The sequence below is a fragment of the Crocuta crocuta genome, unplaced genomic scaffold (genome assembly GCF_008692635.1).
Source record: "Crocuta crocuta isolate KB4526 unplaced genomic scaffold, BGI_CrCroc_1.0 scaffold469, whole genome shotgun sequence".
Taxonomy (NCBI): domain Eukaryota; kingdom Metazoa; phylum Chordata; class Mammalia; order Carnivora; family Hyaenidae; genus Crocuta; species Crocuta crocuta.
In genome coordinates, this window is record NW_027531907.1 from 404,656 (window position 1) to 432,276 (window position 27,621).

Sequence of the window (27,621 nt, forward strand, 5' to 3'; positions counted from 1 at the left end):
CCCTCTGCCCCTTCCCAGTTTGTGTGTGCTCGTGCCCCTCTCTCTCTCAAAACTAAATAAAAAATTTTTTAAAAAGTATACAGTACTTGAATGTATAAAATCCAACACACCTTAATAAAATCCCTTTGCTTACATTATATAAGTAGTGTTGAGTTTTATATGGATGTGCAGATGTGCATTTCTGCATTTGTGGGTGATCCAGTGAAGTGCCCCTGGCTTCTCACACTCAACAGACAGGTGTGACTCAGGGTGCTCTCCAATCCTAGTCCTCCATACCCACTTCACATGGAAACCTGTCTGCAACTCCCCTTTGGAAATCCTACTTTCTCTCAGGGGTCCCTGTGGCCAGCCACTGTGCAGGCCTCTCTGGCCACCAGCCTTGGCCTGTTCTGACTGCATAGGCTGCACATCCCGTTCCCCCACTGTTGCCCACAGGTGGTTCAATTTGCCCAGCCTGTGCACTGACCCCTAAAAGATTAGGAGAGAGGGGACATTGGGCAGACAGGCAGGGCATCTTTCTTTTATGTCTCTTAGCCCAGCCCAGAGAGTGACCTGAGAAAGAATAAAAATCAAATGCAGACTCACATGGGTTCTCTTTACTGCTGTGTAACAAACCACCCCAAGTTTTGTGGCAAAAATAGAAACCATTTATCAGGCTCCTAGGTGCCATGGGTCTTAGAACTTAGAAAGGCACAATGGAAATAGTTCATGTGGGCCCCAGTATAGCCAAGGTGACACAAAGGCAGGAAGCAACTTGAGACTGGGGACTGGAAGCATCTGGAGGTGCCGTCACTCACTTCTGTTGTGGGACTGCCTGCCCTGCCATGTGGCTTCTGCCCTGACTCTTGGACTTGCTCACAGCATGGTGGCTGGGGCCCAAGGGACAAGAAGTGGAAGCTGCCAGTTCCTTGAGACTTGCACCCAGGACTGGCCAGTGTCACTTACATCATACTCCATTGGTCAAGCAGTCATGAGGCCAGGTTCAAGAGGGACACAGTCTCCAATTCTTGATGGAAAAATGTCAAAGAACATTAGAGCCATGTTTAAATTGCCACAGACTGCATCCTAGCCAAGGATGTAGCAAGGAAACAATGAAGCCATTATGCAAGCAATGGGAAGAATACTGGGATTCAAGTCTGCACTTTATTTTTTTACTTAGGGCATTGAGAGAGAGAGAGTGAGAGCAAGAGCGAGAGCGAGAGCGAGAGAGAGAATGAGGGGTAGAGAGAGGGAGAAAGACAATCTCAAGCACGCTCCACACTGTCAGCTCAGAGCCTGGCACTGGGGCTTGATCTCACAAACCATGAGATCATGACCTGAACCAAAATCAAGAGCTGGTCACTTAATTGACTGGGCCACTCAGGGACCCCTTTCAAACCTGCACTTTAAAGGCATTTTGAAATGTAATGAGTTGTGGAGCAACAGGTTCTCTCATTGCTTATGGGAATGCAAAATGGTACAGCCACTTTGGAAAACAATTTGGCAGCTTCCTACATAACTAAACATACTCTTACCATACAATCTAGCAGTTGCATTCCTTGCTACTTACCCAAGGGAGTTCAAAACTTACATTTACACAGAACCCTGCACACAGATATTTATTCATAGTTGTCAAAACTTAGAAGCAACCAAAATGTTCTTCAGTGGATGAATGCATAAATAAACTGGTATATTTAGAAATGGAATATTATTCAGCACTAAAAAGAAATGAGCTATCAAGCCATGAAAAGACATGAAAGAACCTTAAATTGATTGATAAGTGAAAGACACCATTCTAAAAAGATTCCATTCTGGAAAAGACAAAACTATGGAGACAATGAAAAGATCAGGGGTTTGGGAGAGGGAGAGAAAAATAAGTAAGTAGACAGAGCACAGAGGTTTTTTTTAAGGCAGTAAAACTATTCTGTGTGATACCACAATGATAAATACATTGGTCGCAACAAATGTACCAATCTGGTGGGGGCAATGCCTGTATGGGAATAAGGGGGTAAATAGGAAATCTCTGTACCTTCTGCGCAATTTTGCTGTAAATATAAAATTGCTCTAATAAAACTCTATTTTTTTATGTAGTGAGCTAGAGGGGAAATTCATTGTGCAGATTCTATTGTATCCCTAATGTATAGGGGAAAAAAACCTCTGAAAAGTGGCTGGGATGAGGCCCTGAAGCGGAGAAGGGCCTGCTCCTCATACCCACTCACCCATGAGGACAGTGTCCTTGAGACTCACTGCCAGCAATAGGTCTAGCCCACCCTAGCCCTGGTGAGGCAAAGGGGCAACGCCCAGAGTCCTGCACTTGTGCTGGCTTCACCAGGACCAATGTATCAACTACAGGTTTTCCTGTGCCCTGCACTGAGACTGGGATGTTACTGCTTTGAGAAATCACGGTGCATCCCTCTAAGGGCCTCTTTCCACCCAAGCCAACTAAAAGAGGAATGATGGTAAGGGGCCCCAGGCACTGGTGCCTCCACTGGGCATGCACATACACAGCAGAGTGCAAAGCTGAGGCTGAGGTCACAGCAATGACACACAAAGAATTTTCCAAGGACAACAGAGACACCAAATGCTGTGACCACCATAACATGCCAACAAGAGCAAGTGCAGGCCAGGGACCACTCTCAGCCTGATGGCAGAGTTCAGAGTAGATGGCACGTGTTCCATACAGCAGAACTTACCTATCCACAGGCCACAAGACCTCACAGTACAGCAGGTTTTGTGGAACCAGTTCTCAAACCTCCTGTGCTCCCTGCATGTCCCTGCACTTGAGCAGATGGCTTGGGACCCACCTCGTGCAGCCTATGGCCAGGACAGAGTGGTACCACTGGAACATTCATCTATGCCTACTGAGAGCAGTGTTAGGCTGCCCAGCCGGTGGGGTGGTGGGGTAACCAGGTAACCCTGGACCCTGCCACTGCTACGTTAGTCTCAGATGGGCCCCTCAAGGGGTAGAAGTCCCATGGTCATGGACTCCCTTTTTGATTCACAAAGAGGCAGAGGTTCACTGTGGGCAGCCCTGCAGTTGGAAGGACCTAGGGCTAGTACAGGGCAGGAGTGGGTAACAGTGGCCTATTTCTGCAGTCTTAGGTATGAGCCCCAGCCAGCCTGCCTGGAACCCTGGAGTTCCGGCAGGACAGAGCCTAGACTCCCAGGGCAGATGCATCCACAGAAGGAGACGTGTCCCCAGCCCCTCCACACCCAAGATTCATGATACATGTCCTTCTTAGTAAGCCCATCGGGATTTCCAAGAGACATGCCCAATCAGAGATACTTGCTATAAAGTATTTACCTACAAAAAAGGTGTGATTAATCAGCTTTGTCAGTGCTAAAGCCTGAGCTGTACTGAGACTGAGAACTAGGAAGGTTCAGAAGACCCTAATCCACAGAGAAGACTCATACCCCAAGGGTCTCACACTCCATGTTTCCTAGCTGCTCGAGCCAGCAGACCCAGCCTGGAGAAGGCCTCAACCCCAGTGCCTGGTAAGTATGTGAACAGCTAACATGAAAAAACAGGCTATGAACATTGGGGATGTGCCAAAACATGGAAAGAGCCTAAGTGTCCATCAACGGAAGAATGGATCAAGAAGATGTGGTTTATCTATACAATGGAATACTACATGGCAATGAGAAAGAATGAAATCTGGCCATGTGTAGCAACACGGATGGACCTTGAGGGTGTTATGCTGAGCGAAATAAGTCAGGCAGAGAAGGACAAATACCATATGTTTGCACATATAGGAGGATTAGGAGGAACTTAAAGAAGGACCATGGGGGAAAGAAGGGTAAAATAGTGGGGGAGGTGGAGAGAGGCAAACCATGAGAGACTCTTGAATGCTGAGAACAAACTGAGGACTGATGGGTGTGGAGGGGAGGGGATAGATGGGCATGGAGGAGGGCACTTGTGGCGATGAGCATTGGGTGTTATATGAAAACCAACTTGACAATAAACTATTCGTTAAAAAAAAAAAAAAAGTCCCAATCCCTCTTCTAAACAGGTGAAAACAAAAACAAAAACAAAAGAAGAAAAAGAAAAAGTAAAACCAGCCTAGGTCACCTATACCTCAGACTTCCTTCTCTTCCACTGTCCCCAAAAGAAAGTATCTGGCTAGTTTTGCAAATCAAGACAATTCACATGTACATGGACTTAGGAACTTCTCTCTGGTATTCCCAGATTTCTAGTTAACCCAGATGTTTCTAGCTAACAACTTCAGAAACCAGTGGTCACCCTAATGCTGGACAGTATTCCATGCTGGTGAAAATTAATAACCTGCCTTAGTGTTCATTGTTGAACACCTGTCAGCCAGGTACTGCCTCCACATTCTCTAGTGTTCAAACAGCCACTGAGACATGAGTTGCCATTTATAGATGATGATATATGTCTTCCAGAAGTGGACCTGTCAGACTTGGGCCCAGTGTTCAGCAACAACACAGAGCCAACAGCCACTTCTGCGGTCATGGATCAAGTGGTAGAGCAGGAGCTACTGACTCCACACCACCCTGCACTGCTCTTCACTCAGGTCTGGTCCCAGGGCTTGGACATGCTCAAGAAAATCAATCCCAGCTTCTGAAGCTTGTACTGGGGCTATATAGGATGGAGTGTGCCAAATGAAAAACTGCAGAGCAAGGCAGTTGGCCATGTGGCTGTGTGGAGGGTACGCAAGTTCAAACAGAGGCATAAGAAGCTGGCAGCCCCTTGAGCAAGTACTAGGGAAGGGAAATCAGGCCCTGAGGGACAATACTGGAGATGCTCCATGCTAAGAAAACCAAGGAGAACTTATCAGGGATTCTCAAGGTGAATATTAGTACCAAGCATCATTTTAAGTTTTTATAAACCTAAGTAGATGTAGCTTCATATGCATTGTAAATACACATTCACTACCACTTTTATTGGTAGAAAAACAAACATGATGTATCACACCAATTGTCTCAGAAAGAATTAATCCACAATTCAAAATGTTGATGGAACCTGCCAATAAAATTAAGTAGTCTTTATCAGTGACAGAAGATTTCTACTCCTAGCATGATGGGTCTATCTTTCCTACAGTTTATCTTTCCATAGGTTCTGCTGTACTAATTTCAGTCTGCCAAAATGAATTATAACTTTATGGGGTACCTGAGTGGCTCAGTCAGTGGAGCGTCTGTCTCTTGATTCTGGCTCAGGTCATGATCTCAAGGTTTGTGGGTTTGAGCCCTGCATCAGGCTCTGTGCTGACAGTGGAGAGCCTGCCTGGGATTTTCTCTCTCCCTGCCTCTACTCTGAGCGTTTGCATGTGCACATACGTTTGCACCCTCTCATTCTCTCACAAAATGATTTAGTGTTCATCATTTTAAAAATGAACTATAACTTTAGACTTCATAAATAAGATAAAGATGTTAAATTGAAGAGGATATGTAACCATCTTAGAAATTTGTCTTGGGCAAAAATGAAACTCTTCCTAAAAAAAATCAAAGTCTATTTTTTTTTTTTTAGTGGAATAGTATAAAAATAGTAAATAGATAATCTTCCACTATTTCCTAAATTAAAGAGAGCTCATAACAAGTAGGTCTTAGACAAGTGCTTCTGAACAGTGCAAACCTAGCAAAGACAAAGCCAGTGTGGTAGAAGGTATGGCTGCCCAATCTGTTTGTACCTCTCTGGACCACACTTCTGGTCACCACTTTGCAGTTCCCTCCTCTGCAGCAGTCTGGCTCAGAACCCTTTTTCATTTAGTAATTTTTATCCAGGTTCTATCTATCAATAGTTACCATGTTGAAAATTAAAACTAAAAGTTTTAAAACATTCATTTTAAAAGAAAACAAATCCACTACTTATTAACATGAATGCTATTCTGAAAAATTATTTTCCAAAACTAAAAAATTTAGTAGGATGGATGACATTGTGTTAATCTGGTTTGCTCTCTGGCTTATGAGAAGATACCTGGAATCTCATTTCTGCTTCTGCTCATATACTGCAATATAGTTTTGGTTGAAGGATATTAAGAAAATTTGGCCTCATACAGCTGGAAAAGGGAGGACTGTATGGGATACCATAAAAGGAAACTCAAGGGGTCCTCAAACAAGACTCCTCTGAGAACTGCTATGAGGCAAAAGACATTTGTCAGCCCATTTGGTTTGGGGGTTGACCACATAGTTGGCTTTGGCCCACAGAATGTGGGTTGAGGGGACAGTTCAATTCTGAGCATAGGCCTCACCTGTTTTCACTTGTTCTCTTGCTCTGGATAGTCAGAAAGGCCTGTGAAGCAGAGCCCTACCTAACCTGTTGTCTAGAGCCATTCAGCCAAGACTAGCCAAACCAGATGCATGAGAGAAATAAATGCATGAGAGAAATAAATGCTGCATCTTGTATGTATGCCACTGACTTTGCGAGTAGTTTGTTAAGCAGCAAAATCTGACAACAAAAGGGTTGGCGATTTAAAAAAATACCTCGCAAATTATTGGGATTTTGAGCTGAGTTAAAAATACTAGGGGATGAGCACTGAGTGTTATGTGGAAACTAATTTGACAATAAACTATTTGTAAAAATAAATAAATAAATAAATAAATAAAAATAAAATACTAATCTGGGCATTCACCAATTTGGTCATGGATAAATTCCCAGAAAAACTTCCTCTCTTTGAATTTTCTAATGCAAAATGTCGTATCCCTGAATAAAGAAATCATCTCCCAACATAAAATACCTCCTTTTGCCTCCATCTAGTTTACCTCAAGTTCTAGAGCACCAGACCTGTCAGCCAACTTTCATACCCTATTCTCAGTCCTTCCCATTGCAGGGAACCTGCCATACACACAACCCTGGAACAAGCACCTCACAGCGTACCCCATGGCCAACTGGGCCAGAAACACACCCCTGATCCCCGGCAGATGGGAACAGGGACTAGGACAGGTGGGGTGAAGGACAGAGGAATGGATCCTAAGGGCTCCTGGTCTCCAGCCCCCAATGCCGGCCACTCCCCCTTGAACCTTTCCTTTCTCTTAATGTCCAGTCCTCCTTTGTCACTGGACGGAGGTTGGTTTTTGTAACCACAAAAGTCTAACCTAGATTGGAATGGCTTTAACTAAGGCTATATCAAAGACTACTTTTTGGTTGTAGCACATTCACTACTGCGAGTCTAACCAGATAAGAAAGTTCAGCTTACAATTTTGTGACAGATGTTTTATTCATAGGGAATTAAAACTTAGGGATATACAGGACACAAACATTATATATAGTATACCTTCTATGATAGATACTGCTCACAGAAAGGCCTCAATTCAAGTTACATATTGCATATGTTAAAATGTGCACCTGGGGAGAAGGAGACCAATGGCCTTTTTATTTTGGTTTTGGTTTAAATAATCTCTGGATGCATTCAAGTAATACTGATCATTTAATGTTCAAAAAACTTTTAATAAACAAATTCAGGGTAGTATTAATTGAAATATTTATAGTATGATTTAATCATTACACAGTATTTCCAATGTACAATCAAGACAATGCACAACACCTGAAAATAAAAAAAGAATAAAAAAAGAAAAAAAAGAAAAGTCTGTTGCACCCACAAGTAAAAAGGCTTTTTATTCATTTTTGGGATGCTGCAATTCAGTATTTATATAAACATTTACACACTGTAGTAAACACAGAAGTCCTACATGTAATGCAGCATTATGGGTGAGAAGACCCTTTTAAGTCTCAAAAGTAAATGTTAGTGTCCACATAGTGCCCCACATGCAAGGGCTGATTTTTCCAATCATTATTCCATTCACTGTTCAATCATGAGCTATCAGTCTCCCTGCCCACCCCCATGCATTTTAGAGACCTAATATTTTCATCAAATACACTACTTCTTGCACTCTAAACTGCCGTGCTCTGCCTCCTTGCTCAGTCTTGTGGTGTCTTGCGATGAATGGTATTTCTCCATCTCAGTGTCCTGTTAAATAATCCTGCGTAGAGTCTGAAGCAAATGAATCCACATCCTCGTTCTCTGAGTCATCACTACTGTCATCAGCAGCTGGCTCTCCCGTAAGGGCTATGCGAGCATAATCATCTGTGTCTATTGATTTGCAAAAGTGGATGGCATATTTCAGCTTCTCCTCCAGCACCTGCTTACAGGAATACCTAGGCAACTTCAGCAAAAAGAAGCAGGTGTAGGACTCAGGAAGGAAGTGGTCAGGAGGGTTGTATTTATCCAATACCTATTGATGAAAAATGTTAAATAATCAGAGATGGTGTACAAGAACAGATAAAACTGCAAGTATATTTCATTATGTTCAGCAGACTCTTGACTCTCACAAAATTCATATTTTTGGCTAGGAGTAACAAAATATCAGAAAACACATGCTAGCCAGTTTTAGAAACTAAAAGGAAGATCTGAGTAATTCCTAGGACTTATAGTCAATAATAGCAACTGGTTACTGTGACAATTACTTTTGACAAATCAGTGCTGTAAAAAGGGCCTGGCACAAGGCACGTTGTCAGCAGCCACCTACATAGGGAATTCTCCTTGAACTCATAAGCCCCCTTTCGACTACTACAGATATATTATGAAGCCAGCAAGACATGTGGATGAAATCCAGTAATTACCCACTTGGGAGAGAAATGTGCTTACAAAGATCTCCCTGACAACTATTTTTGCAACCCTGTCCAGAGACTGGAGTCAGAGTATGCTCAGGAAGGAAACCATCCCCAAATCCTTCCAAGCACACAGGGAGAATGGACCCTCCACTCCAATCTGCCCTCTGAGAAAACTCCCTATTCCCATGGTATTGCTACCTGGAAAGTCATACCCAATGCCTCAGGATAGAGGAGGAGGGAGAGGGCAGTTGAGTTCCATGACCTGGCAGATAAACAGAGCCTATTTCTTTTTTTTAAATCTCGAACAGAGCCTATTTCTGGCGATCATAGAATTAAAAATCAAAGCAAAACTCTCAGTCTGATGGTACTCTTATTTTTCTCAGTAACCAACATTACTTAATTTACCCAATTCAAACACAGAATCAGACATATGCTTTAAATGTGTGCTCAAAATCTCAAATATGCTGACATAATAGCAGTATCTTCTTTTGGTAGCCAGATAAATTTTCCATAAGTAGAAAGTGAGACCTAAATCCTATAGTCATAAAATTCTGAGTGATCAAATCAAAAAAGTTTGGTGTGCTTTTTATTATTGTTCCCAAGAAGAAAGAAAAACCACATAACATGAGAGTCCCATTTTCTAATCTGCTGCAAGATCATATGCAAGGAGCATGCCCCCAAAGCTGACACCACAAGATGTGGAGGAACCCCACCTGGATGACAAAGTCTCTCCCCCGGAAGTCAGCGATGGTTCTGGGCAGTCTCGTCCGGCCCCACACAAAGCGAAGGAAGAGGGAACGCTCCGTGTTGGAGAAGGACTCCATCACCTCCCAGAACCACTGGATCAGGGATGCAGAAGGCTCGATCCCTTTGTATGTTGCCACCGACTTTAAAAGATGCAGAGGGATATCTGGGCTGCCACACACCTGCAGAAGGACACACTGTTAGGACTGGTTGACACTTTTGATTCTTCACTTCAGTACAGAGTCAATCATTCTTTCTTTTTTTCCAAGGCTTGTTTGGGGCAGGATGGGTGTGAGAGCTGGAGTTGACAGCTGGGAGGATAAGTCCTGTGTGTTCAGGTGGAAAGCACTTGACCCTGTGCTTCACCCTGCTGTGGGGTGAGGGACTGCGAGGGAATGGAAGAGTCAGGCAGGGAACACGGGCTTCCTGAACATGTTTTCACTTCATTCAACAGGCATGAGCTACTTCAAATGTAAATTAAGGGCAAGATTTAACCAAGAGATTAACTAGTGGCACTGATTTGGTAGCTTAATATGCAGAAGGCAGTTCCAGGGCAGTAGCACTCGGGGCCATACCATTGTCTCCAATTCATATCCGGTGAACAGAGAAAGAAGGGGGACAGGCACAACTCGGGCCATTCCCTCCCGAACAGCAGCCACCTGCTCATCAAACTCATGGAGTCTGAAAGAGAAAACTCACTTTGCATTTCTATCTTTGGTAACATAGATCTGTCCTGCTTATACCAAGACTACCAAACAGATGATCAAAGTATGCATCTTACAGAAATGGCATCATATTCTGAGTGCAGCTACACTGGCACATAGAAGATAATTTTAGAAACTACCTACAGTTTCTAAGGCACAACTCTTAATATTTACTGCACACCCAGGAAGCAGCCAGAATTAGATATGCATAACCAGAGAACCAGGCTCCAGAGCATCTGCTCTGGAAGCAGATACTATGGCCCTCAGGACTGGTGAGTTAGGGCACAAGGCAGAAGTGAACAGAGAGGGACAGCACAGCACAGTTGCCAGGACCACTCACAACCAGAACTCAGAAGGCAAAGCTGACCCAATATGCAGTCTCACCACAATACCTGGCCAGGTGCTTCTGGAGAATGAGGTCCCCAAGAACCACAATGTGTGGACTTGTAATGTCAGGTGGAAGCAGCAACGAGCAGAAGCTATATGGGTGGTGTTGCTGACCTGCCACACAGCAACTATGCGGAATGCTGGTGTGATGGCCAGGCAGGTGTGGGACCAGCCCAGACATAGTCCTGCCCAGACATGTTGACAGATCACAGAGGGGTACCCACAGGCCCTGTGACTTCTTTTGGGACAGCTCCCAAAACAGAGCAATTCTATCCACCTCGGTATTCTAGTCAGAGCCAGGAATCTCAGGCAAGAATGAATACTCCGACTCAGATTACAAAACAAGGTTTGATGACTACAGATCAGCAGCAGTTGAAACTAAGTCCATTAGCATTTTACTGTATAATATTTCTGAAAAATGCAGCCATCCAAGCAAACTATTCTCTATTTTTGCTATTTACTGAATCAAAACAATGGAAGGCAGATGATCACGCACCTGTAGTTTATCGCCAGCCGAACATACTCTGCACGGTTGTCCAGGGTGATGTGTGTGTACTTGGAGCTCAGCTGGATGTCCTGACCACTTGCGCTTGGCACAGTGAAGGGCAGGCTCATTGCCTCAAACTCCTCTGAGGTGGCTTCATTGTCACGGATGTACATAAGCCCAGGGATAAAATCTTTATCAACCTTTTAAGGGAAAAAATGGAGCCCACATGTTAAGTCTGGGTTTTTCCTACCCTCTGGCTGCAGTTCACACCTGAGACAGCCACAAGGGGGCCTCAGTCTGCACTAGGCATACCTCAGGCTGTTGGTGCACTGTACATGCCAGGAAATAAGAGACCAGCGGTGAGAAAGTTCTTCACCCAGGGCGTTGAGGAAAGAACTTGTAATTCTAGGAAGTCCTTAAAATTAACCACTAAGAGAGCAAAAGCCACTGGATGGAGATGAATCTCACCCTATAGTCATGGTACTCAGGGAAGGATGGCCACTGGGAGGACACTGGTTGTGGTTGGACAGTCATGTCTCCCCCACTGAAAGCCAGAGCCACCACCCAGCCACTTGCAAGCTCCCCTCTTTCATAGAAAAAATGGTGAACATTCTTATCTGACAAGATTTCAAGTTGCAAAGCACCACAAAACAGATGGTCTATCAAGTCCTGGCAGCAAACTGGCCTCATATCCACAGAACTTCTTTGCTACCAGAAGGTAATTCTGCAGCCTGAGGCACCCCCTGCACTCTTATCAGGTACAGAAGGTGTCACATTTCCCCATCCCCACCTTCCTGGTGGTAAGTTACCTCGCTGAGGTCTGCAATGGTGAGGCTCATCCCAGCCAGCTGCTTCCAGACAGGCTCAGCCAGGTTGAGGCTCAGGGGACTCCCAGTCCGGATAGCAATGCCTAGTAACACACCTGCTCGTTCAAAGCACAGATGACAGGAGATACTTGAAATTGATGATGAACAGCTAGTTCAATCAACAACAGAGTAGAGACTAGCTCTACACTGTGGCTTTAGTGCCTTCTAAACCAGTGCTACACAAATTCATGGAGACTTAGGTCCATCCTTTTTTCTTTTTTAATTTTTATTTATTTTTAAGAGAGAGAGAGAGAAAGGCAGAGAGAAAAGGGGACAGAGGATCTGAAGCAGGCTCTGTGCTGATAGCAGCAAGCCCAATGTGGGACTCGAACTCATGAACCATGAGATTGTGACCTGAGCCAAAGTCAGACGCTCAACCAACTGAACCACTAGGCACCCTGACTTAGGTCCATTCTTAAAACATTTTGTCCTGTTCTAAATTCATGGTTTCCTTTTATTCCTATAGGAGAGTTTCTAACGCTCCTCTTCTTTCCACCAATAGGTATAAACCACACAGAGGCCAATCCCCCTTCCTTTCATGTCAAAACAAACAGCTGGAGTTTCTTAAGGAAGGTGGATGCAATGGCTGGAGAGGTATAGGCAGCAACAGGAGCACTGAGCATAAATACTTAATGCAACAGAAGGAAGGGACTGGCCACCTACCAAAATCCCCTCAGATCTGATTCCAAGTTTGAAATACATTTAAGCTGCAGAAACATGGAATTTCAGATCTTCTGAGTGCCAAAGACACTTTCTGGCCTTTAGCACCCAGCAACTGATGGCTGAATTCTGCATGTCCCTGCAGGTGCACACCTAAAACGCTAAAACCAAATATAGTACTCAAAATATTTGTTATTCCCAAGACACAGTAGACACTAAGCTAAATAGGCACACACAGTCACATCATGCCTATGTAAGTAGGCTCACCCAGAAAGCGGAACATGTTGGTGTGCACGGGCGCCCTAGCTGCCGGGCTGAACAGGTAGCAGTCACGGTTGGCACCTGACTCATCTCTACCATTGGGTGTCACGATCAGAAGGGGGGTGAGGCCATTCTGCAGCTCTTCACAGATCTCAGCTATGGACTCACTGTAGCCACCACCACAGTCATCCACAGATTCACCTTGAAGGAAAAGGGAGTCAGCAATTCAGTCACCCCAGCAAAGCCCCACAGAGTGCAGCCAGCTGGGCTTCTCAGCTCTCCCTGCAATGCCCACTGCACTACTGCCTGTGTTCAGACTGCCAACCCTCAGGACCAAAGGTCTGCAGTGCATGCAAGTTCTTACCCACAAACTTGACTTTCCAGACACGGTGGGGGAGGAGGAGGCTGTCAGGACTAAATGAGCTCATCTTAGCACACATCTGCCCAAAGACAGACTTGGTCCCATCGGGGCCCGCTAGGCCACCTTTACTCCTTGAACGTTTGACCTAGAGAGGAGAAATAAAGAAATATGAAACAGCTGCAGTAGTGGAAAGGACACAGCTTCTATCTTCCACAGCAAATCAGCCCTGTGTCAACAATTAACTATACAAGCCACTTAGCCCTCTTGTTACCCTTTTCTCCTCTGCCCTGGTCACCAGCTAGCACTTTGCTGCTAGACCTAAAGACCTGTCATGAATGGAGCCCACAGACAGCAGCACTCAGATGCTGTTGTGATCACCCAACAAAACAAAGCAAAACCCACAGAACACATCTGTACAAGGTGGAAGAGCTTCTAGACGAAGCCATACCTCATTTTCTCTCTGACTTTTCCTTCTCCCATAAGGGACGTCATGTTCCTAACTTTCTGCACACAAATCCTCGGAGGACCTCAAAGACCATCACACTCCTTTCCCCTCACTCAACACAGGTTTACCTACTCAGGCCTCATGCACAGGATGCCAGCTGTGCCAACAGAAGCTCTGCTATAATCATGGGAGTCATGGCCTCTGGTCACCCAAATGCCTACAGCACATTGCCACAGCACAGCACCCCTCAGGACTGGTAGTGTCTAAGTAAACATTCCCTCAAGAAATCACAAACCTCAATGGCCATTCACACAGGTTAGCTGCACCCAATGTGGTTAGTAACTACAATCTAACCCATCCACACATTTCATAACTTAACCATGGCCAACTACTTTGCTACTCTGCCTTGGCCTCCGTGAGTAAGATGCCAAGAGCTCTAAAAGCAGCTCTCCCTAGCAGACTATCAGCACTCAGATTCAAACCAAATGGCTGAGCCCAAACCTGGAGGCACTATCTCAGCAGAACAGAACACTCCATTCCTCCCTTACTCACCTGCACATATCTTACTCCAATCCTTGGGTCACTGCATCTCCCCCAATCACTTTTCCTATCTGTATTTCTCATCCTAATCTAAGATATTCAAACAGATCAGACCAAGAGCCCTTAAGGCCCTCACCTGTTATGGACTCAGTAACCCTATAGCTTTGTAGGCTATGCTGTGCTTCAGAATCACCTGAGAAGTTCAGTCTGAAATAACTGCAAAATTAAAGTTAAGGAAAAAATGGTCACGAAAATGCACTTTTCTGTTGCCTCCTCTGGCTAAACTCTTACAATCCTTAACTTGGTGAGTTCTAAGGTGAGTTTAAATAACTAATTCTCACTCACAAATAACTATAAACAAGACTTACAAATAATGACACTAATGATAACAGACTCCTAAAGAATGAAATTTTCTGTATGCCACACATTTGGTTCTATGTTCACCAATGTGATTTTATTTAAACCTCACAGCAGTTCTTTAAGGTACCCAATATCCCTGATGGAAATGGAGCTACTATAAAAAGGAAGAGGACTGTGTCTGTTTGTAAGGAACAAGACACAGACATAGCTTCCCACTGTGAATGTCACATCATCTCCTTTTATAATACCAGTTACCAGACACCGATGCTCTTGGCTCCTATGAAGGAAATGGCTATGAGAAGACAGCTATGACTCTGCATGGAGGCACCTATGTACCTGTGGCTACTTCTGGACAGTAGAAATATAGGTCATTTTAATTGCCTTTAATCTGAATTTTCTAAATTTTCAGAAATGAATGTGCAGGGGCGCCTGGGGGGCTTAGTCGGTTAAGCGTCCGAGTTTCGCTTAGGTCATGATCTTGCAGTTCGTGGGTTCGAGCCCCGCGTCGGGCTCTGTGCTGACTGCCAGCTCAGAGCCTGGAGCCTGCTTCAGATTCTGTGTCTCCCTCTCTCTCTGACCCTCCCCTGCTCACGCTGTCTCTCTCTCTCTCTCTCTCCCCTAAAAATAAATAAAACATTAAAAAAAATTAAAAAAAAAAGGAATGTGCATTAATTCTGTAATAAATTTTAAATTAAAAATTTTTATGTACACGGATTTTCAGATTCTATTATAAAACTAAATCAAATTCAAACAAAGAAAATCCTCCAGGAACATGTCTATGTTTTAGTGTCTCTAGAACACTCTGCACAGACAGTATGAGAATATCTATGATAGCATCCCCATGGGAGGAGGATGAAGCCAGCAGCATCCTGTGGTCACCAGATGGCTGATACCACCTTTCTGGATCAACTGGTACCTGGAGTTCAACTTGGATACATAGAATACCTCTCACTCTCATCCTGTACTCTTTTTTTTGATCAGAAAAACAATTCTATGTCCATCTTTGTGGGAGATCTTTCCAGCTTCAGGAATGAAGTATGAACTCTGAACTGAAAAGGACCTGGCTCTGGTACCAGAGGGCTACTGGGTATAACTGGAGTAGCCATGGCATGCTGCATTGAAAGTTGTTTCTGTGCCTTTCAAAAATGCTAATATTAATTTGTCCTTTATCCATTCTGTTTTTTTCAAACGTGTACTGAACATTTTCATAACATAAGGCATTGTGCTAGAATATAAAGACTTGAAGGAAAGAGGCATCCAAACATGATGAGTGCAAAATCTGAGATAAGAGAAAGACAGAACAGGCACATCTAACTTAGGATCCAGATCAGCAAGGTTCAATGATGCCAAAAGCCCTAGATTTGAATACTTGTATCAGGCCACTGACCTTGATCAGGTACCTATATGTGGCTAGGGCAAGTATACGATCTAGGAATGCCCAACAATCTGTTAGGTGAGCTTTCCTCACTTACGAACTTTAGTATTTAAGACTTAATAATGTAGAGCAAACCAAAATGATCCTCCAAGGTGGGGAAATAAAACCTTTTTCATGAACCTTATTAAATAGCCCATTTGTTTGCAGAGTAGGCCGGCTGACCTCCAACTTAGCATTAAACAGTTTGACGTCATTGAAGGAACCACTTCCATCAGTATGGTCACATGTGTTCTCCAACAAACGATAAGAGTTTGTGTCTTAATTCGAAATGCCCCCGAGTACAACTCTGGAGAAATGTCTAGTCATATAACCAACAGCAGGGTAGAAATCATGTGTTAATGTAAAGGAACAAAGAATTTGTTCTTCATAACTCTCTGTTTCTGTTCCAAGAGGTGGGGCCCACTTCATTTGCATATTAAATGTCAAGTAGTACACAAAATCATAATCAGTACTGGAGCGCCTCTGCTTTTTAGTCAATTTTTTAAATTGTAAGCTTATTTATACTTGGCAGCAGTATTAATTCAGAGATGGTCTACTTTTCATGAACCTTATTAAATAGCCCATTTGTTTGCAGAGTAGGCTGACTGACCTCCAGCTTAGCATGGAACCACTTCCATCAGTATGGACCATGGTACTTCATTATTAGAGAAACTATTAGCGATTCTGGTCTATTGAATGGGCAAAAGAAAGCTATCAGACCCAAGAAGGGTGTGAGACTAGTGGGAATGGGAACTGTCCCCATATACAATTTGATGCATGGAGGGCTTCTGACCTGCCCTGTTTCTCAGAACCTAACCCAAGGAGGGCAACTGAAGACATGTTTGTGGTTGAGGCTGTGCTGAGCAGCACAGCTGTATCCCAGAAATGTGGGCACGGCTTTCCAGACCCCTGCACAGAAAAACCAAGAGAACATGGGGTAGCTAGTCAGCAAAAATCATCTCGCAGTCCCACTGTATGGCAAGGAGAGGTGCTTACAATGTTTTTAGGGGGGAAAAATATCAAGTTACAAAAGAGAGGCACCCAGTTTCAGTTATAACAAACATACAAACACACCTCTAAACGTCAGCAGTAGTTATCACCATGTGGTGGAAATAGGGGTTTTTTTACTTTTCCCTCTTTGCTTATCTGTATGCATGCTTCCAGATTATATGAAATAAGTCCTTCTTACTTCTGTTAGAAAGAAAACAATTTACATTCCCAAGTAAAAGCCTCAATACCACAGGACACCACAGACAGATGATGCCTTGCTCTCTAATGCAAGGGCACAAGAGAAAGTTTGCTGCTCCCCCAGGCTGTGGAGCCATGACTCCCAACCACAAAACCATCCCATTTGACAAATGTCAAACTCAGAACAATTTCCACTTGTTACCTGAATACGGTTCAACTCTACCACAGGTCCATGCTGGCGATCTCGCACCATAGTTGCTTGTACTACTTTACGGAAAGCTGCTTCCTAAAATATGACAGACAGACAAAATTTAGAATCTGACATAGTGAATATTATTACCCATAGATAAATCATGTCATAGTTTGTTTTAAATATTCTTTCTTAAAAGTCAAATTTTCTTAAGAACAGTAACTACAAACTCTCTGTTTCAAATTGTGATGTAGTATCAGAGGCACAGCCTGGAACCCATGCACAAACCTATGCAGAGGCCCACTGGTGCTGTCTGCCTTCCATCTGGAGGCAAGAGGAGCCCACCATGCTCTGGGCACAGAGTGGGGAGGGGAAGAGTCTGGCACACATTTGCTCTGACTAGGACTCAGGCCTGGCCCTGAGGATTGACTAGAAAAAACCGAGGTCTCACAGACCGACCAGAAGTCCACTACTGGCAGGATTGACATTAAACACTATGCCTCAGTGTCATTGTTGTGACAAAACCACAAAACAGCAGCAGGGCCAGGGAGCCCTATATGTTAATCCAGCCTTGGGTTGAGAATGGGAGACCAGTGAAGGAGGAAACATATAGGTGCTATACACTGACAGAAACCTGGAATACCCAGGGCAAGACAGCAAGAAAAGAGAATGGGGTCCAATGACACCCAGGTATAGTAGGCCTGCCATACTCATATGGACCAGGGCACAGGCAGCAGCAGTGAGGAAGTCTCCTAGTAGGGAAGGAGACTCAAGAGACACAAACAAGATAGGATCAATGAGAGTTCCAGGTTTCTGCCAAGGGGATGCCTCTGCCCTTGTCCATAGACAGCATGGTTGGGGGAGCACAGGGTACCTACAACAGATCTACGTCCCTCTCCCAGGTCAGAACTCCAACCTCTGAAAGTAGGAAGGGCAAGAGCCCTAAGCAGCCCAAGGATGTGGCCTCAGAGGTAGAGAAAGTCAAGTAAGAGTGTCATAGAGGCAACAGCCCACAGAGGCAGATCTATCACACCTCACAGAGGTGCACCCAACACCACAAAGGGACTTGCACAGGGCACCCTATGCCACACAGGGGCTTGCAGAGGTGCACCCATCACCATGCACCCTTGTACAACACCTAACAGCTACTTTTGTCCTCCATCCTGCCTAACCTCTTCTTTCCTGACTGCTCTGCCCAGAGCCAAGGGCAGCTCTTCCTTCACAGGAACATGCATTTCTCTTCTCTGAATGGCCTGATCCAGCATGGCTCTCCTATGATGCTTTCTCTTCTGTGCTCTGAATTGCATACTGGTAATAACACTCTATGGTCACCAACAATATCCATTCCCCAAATTTTCCAGCAGATGTGATCCTTTCTTACCCAGGACCAAAATAAAGGCTGATTACACATTCTCTGCCACTGCGGTTGCCTGTCAGTCTCCTTCAGTGCTCCTGCTCTCCTGCCCCTATGCTCATAGCCTGTAGAACACTCATGTAGTCCATGTGAGACACCTCCTGCCTCTCACTGGGTTGTCTCCCTATGAGAAAAGGCTTTTTCCTAGCTGCCTATTATCATCTTCACTCTGACAGATTAAAAAAAATGGTAAAAGGGATCAAATTTGCTACTTTTTATTATTAAAAATAATTGAAGTTTCATGTCAATGTTACCTATGTTCAACTTTGTCCTCTTCCCCTCATCAGAGAGATCTTACCATTAGTACAATCCTTATCAATGCCCACTTGTCTCTAAGCCACACATGAAAATAAAATGTGTGGACCATTCCACTCCAGTTAAGTGCAAACAAAGCCATTCTTAAAACAAATAAATCTGCTTGGATAGGACTCCAAATAATCTAAATTTGATTATTGTAAAAAAAAAAAAAAAAGACTATAAGATTTGATAACAAAATAAGTCACAAAATAGGTTTCAGAATTATAGACTCTTCAGAATTAGGAATCCTCAATCTGACCTCTATGCTTTTTTTCTACACAAATATTCCCCTTACTACTCAATGATTCTTTCAAAACATCCTGACAACCTACTTGCCAGAAACTTGATGATGTCCAGTAATGGGAAACCCTTAACACCTGAATCAGGCATCCTATTTCTAAAAAGCTCAAATTATTACAAATGTAAATGGGTCAAAATATGTCCAGTAATTTTTAGATGCCCTCATTCATGATTCTATTCACAGCTTGTTAAATTATCCTTTGACTAGGAATCTCTACATATCCTGGTATTGACTTTCCATCTAAATGATGTATAATATCTGGCACCCTCTGCTGGACATCCCTGGGGAAAAAATTATTTCATTTATCCTTCTTGCTGCCAGTGGAGATTTACCATAATGCCTCATGGCTAGGCAAGCAGATAACATGGCCAAGAAAGAGGCTTAGTTTTGCAAACCATGCCAGGTAGGAAGCACAGATTACAACACGGAAATGATGCACCACACTATTAATTTTTAATGTAAGCTCCAAAAGAGAAGAAATTTTTGTCTCCTTTTCACTGATACATTCTGGGCACCCAGAACAGAGACTGGCATATAGCAGGTGCTCAACAATGAATATCTGCTGAATAAACTGTATCCTGTATATTCCCAGTTTGGGAATTTTTGTTGGATTAAAATTTACTGTAAATACCAGTTTTGCCTATTGCAAAGATTGCTATAAGAGTACCTTTCCCTGGGATATCAGAATCCCTCGTAGAGTGTCAAACCCCACAGAAGGCCCATGTCCAGTTTCATCAAGGGAGCCCTCCAGGTCGAACATGGGGATACAGGGGCAGAAGAGCTCTGAGATGTGATGTAGAAGCAGCAGCCGGTTCCGCAGGGCTATTATAGGGATTTCTTGCAAGTGATTGTATTCCATGGGAACCTGAAACATTGAAACTGCATTAAATCAACTTAGGTGTCAAATGTACAGATAAGTCATGGTTTGTAGATAAATTATGAAAATATTTTTTTAAAAAACAAGGAATCACTGGGACTTCTGAGTGTGGTGTGAAAAACTTCATTTTTTTTAATTTTTTAAAAAATTTATTTCTGAGAGAGAGATACAGCATGAGTAGGAGAAGGTCAGAAAGAAAGGGAGACACAGAATCTGAAACAGGCTCCAGGCTCTGAGCTGGATGTCAGCACAGAGCCTGACGCGGGGCTCGAACCCATGAACCGTGAGATCACGACCTGAGCTGAAGTCAGACGCCTAACCGACTGAGCCACCTAGGCACCCCAAAACTTCACTGTTTTTAGACTGCTTGAGCCAAGTAATGTAAACCAAGGAAAATGCTAAAAAAATTAGTCTATAGAAATACATTTACTAAGGAAAGCATGCAGCCTGTACTATCAGAATGGTTTTATATAGTTTATAAGATTGAGAATGAAGGTGACACCTGGATATATGGGGAATGTTGGTTAATATTAACCTGAATTCTTTTCAGTGGAACACCTGTGTAAATACATAATGGAAAATGAAATGTGAGTGTGGCTTACATGCATAATTCAATATACAGATAGTAACTCTGTCACTACTTGTACACCTCCTAGCTCAACGAGTACGGACCTGTGTAGGGAGCTTCCCAGCGCTGGCAGGCTTGCTGGTCGACCAGGCAAGGGTGTGTGCTGAGCCACAGGCCACACGGTTGACCTTCTTACCCTGAAGGGCAGCTACCAACCGAGGCCTCTGGATGGCATTTGTGGTTCCATCTCCCAGTTGTCCCTCATCATTGTCACCCCACGTATAAACTTCACCTAAATGAAGTAAATTTAGAACAAGAACTTGTATACTAGAACCAGTGAATGCATAACCTCCACCATCTTCCCATCACCATCATCTCTCCCTTCAACTGGTGTTGGTGGTTAGCTGTCTGAATATCAACTTCATGTGTGACCTAGATTTCTCTAATCACAGCATCCAAAAAGGGAGCACACTTCTCAGAACTCTTGAGAGACCCTGCTGGCCAACATGCCTTTTCTAGTAAGAGGCACAAGACTCTGGGCTTAAAAATACAAGAGCATTTGGTCACAGGACTATGCACATAATGGCATCAGTTCTTTATCAGAGCAAGTAACAGTAAAAACAGATGTTAAAATATTCCTAACTACCCAAATTAATTTTTTATGTTACATGGAGAGAAAAAATCAGTTAAAAAAGAAAAAAACACAACTGTTTTTAAAGGAACACATAGGTCTTCCTATAGTTATTCATATCCCAAACATGAGATTCATCACAATGAGAATCATGTTTTTCAGTGTACCATACGAGATCTCAACCATGAAACATCACCAGAAAACTATTCTAAAGTTAAGGTCATTTGGTGACTAAAACAGAAATGAAGTTGGTTTTCTAGAGATTAGCTTTGTCATATCCACAAAGACTCCTTAGGGAGCCATGCAGCCATAATTAGTACTCTGTAAAGTGTAATGCCTACATGATCAAGGGCAGTGTGCTTGTTGTCCTGGTCCCTTCCCACCCTAAATAATTTAGTCCTAAAGCCACTAGGTCAGTGTCACAACACAAGTAAGGAGAGGAGGACTTCTCTGCAGAGGTACAACTGGATGCAGAGAATCAGAGTCCATATGTGACAAAAACTTCCATACAGGGGGTAGCTCAGTGTGGGGATTTGGCCCAAGCAGAGTGGCCTGGCCCATGTGTGCAGGTGGCCCAGAGTAGAAAGTCACAGCCTGAGTCAGGTGAGGATCCATGCAGGGGAGAGGGCTAAGGTAATGATGGGACACAAGACACATGCAGGCAGAGTGAGTGGATCACTACATTAGGGATAATGAAATCCAGACTTCTCACCAAAAGAGAAAGGAGTTGTAAGTGTGGAAAGAAAGAAAACTAGAATGAACCCTGTTGGTACAGAACTAGAAGCTGGGCTCCTGGTGTGAATGTGTGGTATACAATATACATATATAGATACAAAAATGAACACAGATACAAATTTCTATATTATTTACATATATATTCTCTGGCTCTGTCCACCAGAGGGCCTGGGAATAGTGACATCCCAAAAGTAATGAGCACATCTATCGACCTGATCTTGTCTTGTAAACATCATTCTCCTTTAAAGACACCAAGGCTCTTTAGGAAAATGGTCACTGCTAGGCTTGGACCATGGGGAGTCAAGAAGACATGGTGTCTTATTGTGCCAGAAAGGAAGGAAGTACTCAGTTAATGATGGGCACACATAGGAAATAAAGCTAGCCTAATAGGGCCAATTTCAGTAGCAAAAATTAGTAACAGTAACAGATTACCGACAATCCATTGAATAAATTAGGAAACGATAAGTCCCATAAAGATGTAAATTAAAAACAAAAATCAAATATTTGATGAGAATAAAATATAAAATGAGATAAGGGATATTTAAATAGCTTCAAATACCCTCCCAAATACTTATTAGTTTCAAAAGATATTCACAATGGAAAAGCCTGGCAGCCACCACCTTAACCAAGTGACTGATATTAACATCACTGGGACAAAAAGAAATTGTGTGTCACCTGATGAATTTAGAATGAATTAAGAACATAGCTTGAATAAGATCAAAGATGTGCAACCTTAAACTACTGAGGAGATATCAGACAAACTCAGATTGAGGGATGTTCTACAAAATAAACAGTCTGTAATATTTTGAAAGTGTCACAGTCCAAAAAACTCAGGAAGACTGAAGAAGTGTCAAAAGTGACACTCAGGGACAACTGAGGATTGTCTCAGAGAAGACAAGACATTAACATGACAGCTAAATATAACCTGTGCTGTAACATGAATGGGAGTGAAGATTAGGTGGAGTAATAACCAGTGTGAATTTCCCAAATGAATTTAGTAGGGATTGTTTAGTAGTGTTCCTATTTGAAAAATATACACTCAAATGTTCAGGGTAATGGAGCATCAGGGCAGCACCTCTTACATGGATCAAAAAAAAAGTTCTTTGTACTGTACTTCCAACTGTTCTCTAAGTGTGTGATATGCTTCAAAAATTTAAAGAATTAAAGCAAAAAAAAATGTATTGTAAGTTCTTGTTTAAGAACTATAATGCCAGTCCCACGATAAGCCATATAAAATTGCTTATTCATATATGAAACTCTTTGCATCAATGAAACATAAAGGGTACATGTTCATATAATTTATCACAGGCTTTAAAAGGGGGGGACAATGGCTGTTTTAATGAAAGATGGCACACTAGTTTTCTATTACTGCCATAACAAATTATCACAACTTCCTGGCTTGAACAGTTGCTTCAGTTCTGTAGGTCAGAAGACCAACATGAGTCTGACTAAGTTAAAGTGTAGATATCAGCAGGCTGCATCCTTTCTGAATGCTCTAGGGGAGAACCCATTTCTTTGTTCATTCAGGCTGTTGGAAGAATTCAGTTCTTGGGAGGACCAATGTCTTGTTTCCTTGTGGGCTGTCAGCTGATGGCTGATCTTAACTTCCCAAGGTCACCCATATTCTCTGGCCCCTTTCCTCCCTCTTCAAAGACAACAATGGTGGATCAACACCCTTTCACACTTTGAAAAATCTCTCCTGCCTCTTTGTCACATCTGACTGACTCTTTGGCCTCCTTTTCCGTTGTGAAGGGTCTATGTAATTACACTAGCCCACCTAATAATCTAGAATAATTTCCGTATTGTAAAGTCAGCTAATTATCAACTTTAATTCTATCTATAAAGTCCCTTTTGCCATTGTGCTGGGGTCCCCAAGACCACCTTCAGGTTTGTTGATTCACTGGGTGAATGCCCAGGCCTCAGCATACAGTCATACTCAGCTATGATTATAGTGAAAGAACATGAAATAAAATCAGCAAAGGGAAAAGGCACATGGGGTAAAGTCCAGAGGAAACCAGATGCAAGCTTCCAAGGACCCTATACCAGTGGAGTTACACAGCACAAGTTTAATTCCTCTAGCAAAGAGCTGTGACAAGACATATAAAATGCCTTCTACCAGGGAAACTCATTAGAGCCCCTAGTTTTCGCTAGGGCTGTCACATGGGCACCGCCACCTGGCACATACCCACGTTTCAGGAAACAGGTTTCAGCAGAGACCACACTGTGCAGTTTAGGCACAGCAAGGTCTCTTGTCAATTAAGGAAGGGAAGGAGCCCTCCCAAAATTCATTTCCCAGAGGCCAGCTAAGGCACACCTTGCAAGCAGCCCTTCCTAAGGACAACAGTTAGGTATGCTCTGTTCACTCTTTTCTGCAGCCATGAAATAGAACATATTCAGAGGTGTTAACACCAGGCCCTGCTCACCACAGAAAATTCTCAGATATTATATATAAATATAAATAAAAATATATATGTATATATATTTATATAAATGCATACATTATCCCTGAGCAGACCTCTTAGATTTAAAGGCCTCTGTGCTGCAACACTGGGTCTCCCCACCTACCGTCCTCAGTGCAGCACACACAGTGCAGGGAGCCTGTGGCAATGGCAATGACTTTCTTCCCCTGCAACCCTTGGACCTGCCGAGGTCTTCTAACATGGTCATCAGATCCATGGCCCAGCCTGTGATAGTCACCTTTGCCCCTGCACAAAAGAAAACATCGAATTATGAGTGCGAGGCCCTGTTGTCCTGTCCCAACCTCCTGGCATAAGCTCCATACTTCAGGACACAAATCATACCCTGCTATAGAAGTTACATCTCAGTCTATGAGATGTCAGTTACTATAACTTCAAATTAACAAACTGGTTTTCTGCGATCAAAAAAACAGAATCTTGCGTACCATGTATAAACAGCACCAGATTTGGTGAGGGCGACAGAAAACTGGGATCCACATTCCACTTTAATCACTCCAAGGCCTGTAAGAGAATCAATCTAGAAGGGAAAAAGGTTCAATCAGGCTGAATCAAGGTTTTTGCTGACTGCTGCAACCACAGAGACTGAACTAAGTCTAATAAAGGACTGTGAAAATCCTTATGCAGGTCAAACATTTCACACATCTTAAAGTCCTACTTAACCTCTTAACCAAGTAAGTATTCTCAGGAGGAGCAAGAATGGCTGGCTCTGAAGGCATACCTGCTGACACTGGGCCACGAGCCCATGCTACTGCACAATGAGACTCCGTGTATGTCACTAAAAATGGACATACCACAGTTGAAGCTCTGTGATCATTTCCCCCCAGAATCTATTCTTCCAACTCTATTTATCTTTGTGGTGTAGAGGCTCCATTCTCCAGTAAGCCCTGCAATTCTCCTCTGTCCTCTAACCCTCTCAGACGCCATAGGCCCACACGAGAGGAGCAGCAAGAAACGGGGAGGAGGATTGGCAAAGAGGTCCAGGTTCTGGTCTTTAGACAAACCCTATCCATCTATCCAGGTTAATCAAATTAAACATGACGTTGGTCAGGCCAGTATGAGAACTCACTTCCACCCCTGTAAACTTGGGGCTCCAGGTCCTTCACAACCAACACCCAGAAGTCTCCCTGGGGCTCATTAACCTAGTCATCACTTTTCCTCACTCAGCCATCTATGCTCCTTGTTACCTGTGACTGTTCTTAGACTTAAGTTATTATTATTTGATTTTAAATTTAAACTAACTAAAACAGTTATCTCAGTTCTCTCCTCACCCCCACCTCTGTCACAATCATATCAAGACTGTGGAGGTTATTACCTCCATCCCTCCAATGCCCAACATCCTAATCCCTGAAGGTGCAAAGCCTATGTCTAAAGCTTTCCTAAGCATAAGAAAGTCCACAACACACACTTTTTTCATAAATTTGGAAACCTTAAGTAACTTGTAATGTGGTTAAAATACTGTAAACATGCAAGAGAAAAAGAATAAGAAATTATAAGAATGAAGAGGAAACCCTGAGCTTCCAGTTTTCCAGCAGAGTGTCCACCAGCACACAGGGGTATCTCCAGGCACATTGCCACTAGGCTTTGGTTCTAGGCAGTGCCTGCCAAAACCACTCTCTGCAGTGGTGAAAATGTGCTGTGTCCATACTGCCCAATATGGAAGCCACCAGGCACATAGACTAAGCACATGAAATGCAGCCAGTGTGAGCAAGGAAGTGAATTTTAATTTCACTTACTCTTGAGTTAAATTTAAATTTAAACAGCCATGTGTGGCCAACAGCTCCCGTACTGGGCTGTGCAGCTCTTGAAGAAAAGCTATGCAGTTTTGGCTAGGCTCTTGTCTCACCTGAGAGGGCCCCTAGTAGAATGCTGCGCCCCCACCCTCCCCGAGCTGCCTGTGCATCATAAGGGCCTCTATTCCACACATGCAGTCCCAGATCCCCAACAAGACCGAACACCAAGCAGAAAACAGTTTCTAGTTTTCTTTTCACAGCACACACACTCCCAAATCCACAGCAAAGCACCTCAGCAAAATGGATCTGGTATATTCACATACTGCAGGCAGCACAGCAGTTAGCACATGATCTAAATACATCAATGAACTTAATCTCTGCCAACTACCCATTCACAAGGGCAAGACAGTCCTAGAAAGTTAAGAAATTGCTCATAGTCATGCAGGTCACATGGAGAAAAGCAATCTGACCCCCAGCCCAGGCCTATAGCCTCTTCTCTTAGTTTATCACAGAATGTCTATTTAACACAGCTTCTGGCTAAGCCAGCAGCAACCCTTTCAGCAAGTACTATTACAGTCATAGCTACAGAACTCTGTAAATTGAAAACACCATGAACAATTTGTTATCCTTTTCTTCAGACAGGTCTTTATACTACATAAAACCACAGGTCTCACTAACTTATATAAATTTCCCAAGACAGAGGCGCCTGGGTGGCTCAGTTGGTTAAGCATCCGACTTCGGCTCAGGTCACGATCTCACGGTTTGTGGGTTTGAGCCCCGCATCGGACTCTGTGCTGACAGTTAGCTCAGAGCCTGGAACCTGCTTCAGATTCCATGTCTTCTTCTCTCTCTGACCCTGCCCTGCTCACACTCTCTCTCTCTCTCTCAGAAATAAATAAAACATTAAAAATAAATAAATAAATTTCCCAAGACAACACAAATAGCACTTAACAGATCTTAATACTTTGGGGCCTTTCACTTTTTACTCAACTACCCATTATATTTTCTGCAAAGAAGGTAAAGATGGGGTTAAAAGACTCCTGAGAAACATGCAGAGGGGGATAGGGTGGTGAATCTAGGAGGGTCTGAGGAGGGAGGGGCCTCTAAGAGCTCCACAAAGACCTGGAACCCTCGAGTCCCAGGATCATTGGGAAAGGTGCCTTTCTCCCACTGTGCAGACATAAATACCTTCATGGGTACTTTACAACCGTCACTGCCTCCTCTGCCAAGCTTGCCGTAGTCCCCATCCCCCCAGGACCAGACAGTGTCGTCATCAGTGAGGCAGAGTGTCTGGGCATCTCCACTACCACAAGCAACATCAACCACACGGTGGCCCTGCAATGCTTCCACCTTCAAAGAAAAAATATCAAGGTTATACAATCACAGTAGGTCTTAAGGTCTAAGCTTTAAAATACTGCAATGCTCTTGGGTTGCGGGGC

The 27,621-nt window shown here is 43.4% G+C and overlaps 1 protein-coding gene across 4 annotated transcripts in view; it reads right to left on the reverse strand.

Annotated features, from left to right (window-relative positions):
- Positions 1 to 7,131: 7,131 nt before the first annotated feature.
- Positions 7,132 to 27,621, reverse strand: part of HERC2 (HECT and RLD domain containing E3 ubiquitin protein ligase 2) — a 273,851-nt gene continuing 253,361 nt past the window's right edge. For all 4 annotated transcript variants that reach the window (XM_077774615.1, XM_077774617.1, XM_077774614.1 and 1 more), the window contains 13 exons: positions 27,371 to 27,532; positions 24,878 to 24,969; positions 24,541 to 24,680; positions 20,714 to 20,901; positions 19,832 to 20,029; positions 17,165 to 17,248; positions 13,019 to 13,160; positions 12,661 to 12,855; positions 11,677 to 11,789; positions 10,877 to 11,067; positions 9,865 to 9,970; positions 9,259 to 9,471; positions 7,132 to 8,166 (listed from right to left, as the gene is read on the reverse strand). In XM_077774615.1, the coding sequence (XP_077630741.1) occupies positions 7,894 to 8,166; positions 9,259 to 9,471; positions 9,865 to 9,970; positions 10,877 to 11,067; positions 11,677 to 11,789; positions 12,661 to 12,855; positions 13,019 to 13,160; positions 17,165 to 17,248; positions 19,832 to 20,029; positions 20,714 to 20,901; positions 24,541 to 24,680; positions 24,878 to 24,969; positions 27,371 to 27,532 (2,097 nt within the window). In that variant the 3' untranslated portion in view covers positions 7,132 to 7,893. The remainder of the gene's footprint in view (positions 8,167 to 9,258; positions 9,472 to 9,864; positions 9,971 to 10,876; positions 11,068 to 11,676; positions 11,790 to 12,660; positions 12,856 to 13,018; positions 13,161 to 17,164; positions 17,249 to 19,831; positions 20,030 to 20,713; positions 20,902 to 24,540; positions 24,681 to 24,877; positions 24,970 to 27,370; positions 27,533 to 27,621) is intronic.